This window comes from Sorghum bicolor, chromosome 3 (genome assembly GCF_000003195.3).
Source record: "Sorghum bicolor cultivar BTx623 chromosome 3, Sorghum_bicolor_NCBIv3, whole genome shotgun sequence".
In the NCBI taxonomy this organism is placed as follows: domain Eukaryota; kingdom Viridiplantae; phylum Streptophyta; class Magnoliopsida; order Poales; family Poaceae; genus Sorghum; species Sorghum bicolor.
Window position 1 is genome coordinate 71,812,636 of NC_012872.2, and position 5,322 is coordinate 71,817,957.

The window sequence follows — 5,322 nt, forward strand, 5'->3', positions numbered from 1 at the left end:
GACCTTGCTAGAATCATTCATCACGGCCTGCCGAATTGCTTTTGTCGCCGCTCGCCGGACGCCGGCTAGCCGCCTAGTGCCATTGCGCCTGATCGAAAAGCATTTTCTACATAGTAGTGTCCTGCGCAGACGGAGTCTAAGACTCAAGACTCAACTTTATGCGTTGCGGTTACAAACAATGCCTAATTAAACCGAATAGACAAGACAAACCATGTATGTTTGCGATTTCTCCACCATGATTTTTGTTTAGTTCGCAGACATCTCAACTGCATGCAGGTGGGAGGGTACGGACAATGGCTAATGGCTCAATAATTCTAGCTACTCCTTTTTCTTTTCACAACAACTAGTACTTAGTATTAGGGATAAGTTTTGTATAAGTATATATTGACCAACTAAGGCCCTTTTGGATGAATTTAGGACTAATTGTTAGTCATGACTCTCGAAGATTCTTGGAATGACTTACAATTTGGGATGGAGGGAGTAGTGAACTAATCACTAGTTGGGGCTAAACCTTAGCCCACTCATTAGTTCTCCTGTTTAGATCCTCAGGGACCAAAGTTTAGCCAACAAGTTCTATCAAACTATATGCATCAAAGTTGTACCAGTACATTCATATTTCACACAGATTTTGATAGTACAGTACTGTATTAGAGTTTCTATAAACCAACTGATAATACTTAACTATAGGATAAATTATTGGTCATTTGGTCAAGGTACCATGTCAGGAACCTTCCCAAATCATAGTACAACCTATACAAGTTAAGAAAATGACTCACCTCATCGGCGGAAAAAGAGGGAACGTGCTGATGTTGACTCCATTTCTAACCCTTCTAGCACCCACTACTTATATTATATACTAACAACCAACAATCTTTCTTTAGGTTATTGTGCTCACGTCGCAACTTCCTTGAGAACTCAGCAACATTCAGACAAAGACTGCAGCGACATGCATGCTGCCCTGAGAAGTCATCAACCATCAGCAAATCAGGCAGGCTTCCCAATGATCTTGCTTCAAAAAGTAGTTTCACCTTTACATTAGATGATGAAAGGGAAGCAAAGGAAACGAAATCTTGCAGCACAAACACGTTGTCGGTCCATGTGCAGTATATAAGGCAATTGTCAGCTCGATCAGGAGGATAATGAAAATGAGATCAGACATTCAGAGTGAGTAAAATGTTGTAGATTTCGACTATGGTATCCACATGATTGACAAGGCTGACATTCTCATCACCTAGTGAAAGGGGCAAAAAGAGAGAGAAATGAAGATATATGGTATACAGGTATAGCAGCTATAGGGAAAAGGAGAAAGAACATACAAAAATGTACATTTGGCTTGTGGTCAGAACTATGCAGCCATGGTAACTTAAAGGCGCACGTATATATATCACCATGTCCTCAATCTTCCTTTTTTTTCCCCAAAAAGTTCTAGTAATATGGCAGGCAGATGCTACCAAGGCTTCAGGTCGCCTGGCGGCCCGGCGGTCCAGTTCAGGACCCTCTCCCCGGGCTTCAAGAAGACGTTGTCACCATGCGGGAGCTTGCGTGCGAGCCCATTCAGGATCTGGTGGAATGCATCACCCGCCTGAGCAGGCTGGGGGAACAGCATGGCCTGCTTCATCGATGGGTTTGCGAGGAGACGCTGTTTCCTCAGTATAACATCTGTTGGGATTGACGTCAAGATGCTGTCCAGCTTTGGGACATCCTCCTCAGCGACAAACACACCGATCTCCTCCCACGGGATGGCATCCGCGAAGGGCAGGACAATGTCATCGGCAATGATCACCGGGATGCAGCCGAAAACCACGGCTTCCACCAGCCTGGGACTCCATGGAGCCCAACCCAATGGGCACAGGCAGAACACTGAACGCTGCATGTCTTCGTAGTAAGTCGGTGGGTGATCGGTTGAGATGTCAAAGAGCGGGTTGTTCTTGAAGTTCTCCCAGACTGATGCACGAGCACCTCTGTAGAACATGCAGAATGATCAGAGATCAGACCCAGGACGCAGTATTGCAATGACTGACTGGGAAAAAAGGAGGCAGACAGACATTGAGTGAAGTTGCATCACTTGTAGACAGATGGATGATTTACCTTGCATAGTAACCACCCTCAGGATCGTTGCTGGTGTCATAGAACAGACCACGGAAGTACACGAAGATGGACCGAGGGGTGTCTGCGGGGATAAGGTGAGCCTGCATTTTCTGGGGAGGTGCAAATGGTGGGATTGTGATGGACCCGTCCTTCAGGCAGACATGGTTCTTCTGTCCAAAGGTCTGAACCAGTGTAGCACGCTGAAGCAAGGGAAGGATTCCCCGTCCGATTGCTTTCTCTTCCTGAAAAACAAATTGAAGTGCTTGTGTTACAGAAATATTGAGATGTTGGAACAGCCAGTAACGAAAGTTGCCAACTGGAAGTTTAGCAAGTTGTCATGAATCTGGATATCAGTATGACAGCTAACAAAATTTACAACCTGAGGCATGTTTCTTATACAAGGGACAAAGAACATGTGGAACCCGAATTAGTTTAGTCAGAGTATTTCATTCATATCGAAACAAGCACCTTGATGCCCACAGTACCCCATGTTCTGTGACGCAATTAGATATGTTCAACTTGTTTCAAATGCTGGTATTCAGTACTTGTCTATTATTGCTTAGTATCAAATCTTCATTAGTGTAAGCATAAATAAATGCACGTTACAGCTACTTCATGCACTGGTGCTGTTTGTACCTGATAATGGAAGCAAGCACCAAAGTCATGTGGTGTGACAAAGAAATGATCTGCACCCTCTGATCTGTTCCAGTAAGGCCAGTTCGTGGCAATCAGCTCAATTGCGCTGCGCATCATGCGAGGAGATTTGAAGGGAAGGGGAAGACCCGAAGGAGTCAGGTCACATGTGGTGTACACAGGCGTGTAGAACCAATCTGCTTCTTCAGGATTAAAAGTTCGGACAGCGCTTGACAACAGGAACCGGTGCATGAAGATCTCTGCGGCAAACATGTGGTTCAGGCACCTAGGATCCTTCTTCAGCAGCTTCTTGTTGTATTTACTGGGGAGATCATAGACGTAAACCTTGAGCCTCCCAACAGGGTTATCTTCTAACACGTCACCAGCACTCCCTGCATTTTATTGGCCAAAGCATTACGGCTTTGCAGAAAGGTAGGGAAAAGAATATACTTGGTCCTAGAACCATGCTAGGGATCACAGGATCATAAAAGTACAATGATCGAAAGGAAAGTATGCTAGGTAAGCCATATAGTGTAAAAGTGAATTTTGCACCTATGCAAAACTGAATAAATCATAACTGTCATCATGAGCCAGTTATTGCTCAGTGACTGAGTACGATTGTATTTGTCCAAGCTTGAGGAACTACCAACAAAAGACCACTGAAAGAGGTAAATTTGATGAAAGAACATACTGTAAGAAATAAGCATCATACTGCATTCTACATTTTCCACGTTGCATCAGCCAGTCAGCCAAAAAAAATATAAAGCATGTCTGTGAAAAAAGTGATTTTTTCGGCTATATTTCGTGAGAACCGGATCAAACAGGTATGAATAGAACACCAAAGGACACGCCTGTATTCAGTTTATTAGCATACAAAATCAGGATCAAACTTCTATGAATTAAGGATTCAGAGGCCTGACAGTTCAACTGCCATACTAATCGGCGCCAAAATTCTTGCTTTACCAAATTATTACTGCTAGCAAATGCACCACAAACACCCAACTAGACAGACCAAGCAGCATGAGTTCTACAAACTGACAAGGATGTGCCTATCAAGATCAGAAAGCAAGATGGGAACAAACGCAAGGAAAAGAGAGGTCCATCATCTCTCACCTGAGATCCTCTCTGTCTGGTGGCCCTGCTGCTGGACCGCCTGGGCCTCAGCCCCAAGGAAGAGCGCCGCCGCCGAAGCAGCGGAAAGAATGGCGATGGCCAAGACCCACCGCCTCATCTTCTTCTGGATCCCTCCCCCTCCCCACGAGCCTCTTCCTCTTCCCACCGAGCACCCGTTGTCTCTCTGTGTCTCTAACTCTCTACTCTCCTCCCCCAACCCTCTCTGTCTCCCTCCCTGTCTGGTCTGGTCTAATGAGCGAGGCAATCCCCACTTCCCCAGGGGGTAATTAAAGAAGAAGAGATCCCGGCCAACGGGAAGCTTTTGGGCCAATTCTTCTCCTCCTACCAAGCGGCGTTTGGTGGGGAGCGAGCGAGAAGGTGAGCGGTGGCTTTCCTAGGCTTCCTTCCTCCTTCCTCCAACGCGCACACACGCACAGCAGAGCTTCAGGAGGACGGAGGAATAGGGGTCATGTTCTAATACCAACTGCAAGCAAGAAAAGGATGAGCGAGAAAGGAGGGTTAGGAAGGCTGTCCGCGGCTGATTCTTCTTCTTTTGCTGTATGATACTGCTATATAGGAGTATGCATGCATCTCCCCTTTTTCCTTCTGCTTTCGTAATCTTTTTCTACACACCAATGATGAGCTGTAGTCCTCCCGTAATAGGCCAATAACTAATGTTATTGAGCTCCATGAATGGAGGTTTGGTGAGGGGCTTGCCTCCGCATCAGATGTCAGGTTTCTTTCCTTTTCCTCCCTCCCTCGCTCACTACCCTCCTGAGTCCTGATTTCACCAAACTTGGACTGGACCTCTCACTTGTCTTATACCTTAATTAACAAAACGTCAGACAGGCCTTGATTTCTGCATTTCGTCAAGAGACAATTGCACTGCACCGTTGACACCCTTTGTTCCTGTCAAAACTCACCTCCTCCTTCCTGCATCCCTGTCGCCATGGTGTTTAATTAGTACTCCTGCTGCTTCTGCAGTCATTTTCGGTTCCTTTTTCACCTCTGTTCCAACTTCCAAGCAATGTTTTGTTTTATTTTTTATTTCTCTTGAAATAAATGTGAACCATGCTGCTGACTGCGACTGCTCCCTTGCACATGGGGCATGCATCCATGAATATGACGGAGCACTGTCATGGCTCAGCATGACTCATGACTCATGAGGGTTTTCTTTTTCTTCGGTGATGATAGTTGCAGCCAAATTAAAGCATCATGGCGCTTAATGCTGTCCTCCTTTTTCATTTAACAAAAACAAAACAACTTTTTTTCTACAAAAATTATTGAACTGATGACAACAAAAGCAAGAAAAAGAAACATTGGGTGCTTGTGGAACGAACTTTGATGGCATAGCGGATTTGCGGAAACGGAAAGGGATTAGCAAGCTGCTGCTACGACTATCCGGAGGGATGGGTTTGGTACACGTTTATCATCACATAGTGTAGTACTGTACTATAGGGGTTCGATTATTATTCGGAAGCAGGTTGA

The 5,322-nt window shown here is 45.3% G+C and overlaps 1 protein-coding gene across 1 annotated transcript; it reads right to left on the bottom strand.

Moving 5' to 3' along the window:
- Window positions 1,138-4,596, bottom strand: LOC8059388 (probable glucuronosyltransferase Os01g0926700). The gene is made up of 4 exons (XM_002458972.2): window positions 3,835-4,596; window positions 2,725-3,113; window positions 2,089-2,330; window positions 1,138-1,961 (listed from the first exon to the last, which is right to left on the bottom strand). The coding sequence occupies exons 1-4, from the start codon at window positions 3,950-3,952 to the stop codon at window positions 1,448-1,450; spliced, it is 1,263 nt and encodes a 420-aa protein (XP_002459017.1). The 5' UTR covers window positions 3,953-4,596; the 3' UTR covers window positions 1,138-1,447.

What these genes read in the sequence shown, in the direction of transcription:
- LOC8059388 (XM_002458972.2), bottom strand. Translation starts at nt 3,952, where the DNA reads ATGAGGCGGTGGGTCTTGGCCATCGCCATTCTTTCCGCTGCTTCGGCG. An exon ending in CCAGACAGAGAGGATCTCAG is followed by an intron (nt 3,114 to 3,834) that starts GTGAGAGATGAT and finishes AATAAAATGCAG; the next exon opens with GGAGTGCTGGTGACGTGTTA. An exon ending in GTGCTTGCTTCCATTATCAG is followed by an intron (nt 2,331 to 2,724) that starts GTACAAACAGCA and finishes TTTGTTTTTCAG; the next exon opens with GAAGAGAAAGCAATCGGACG.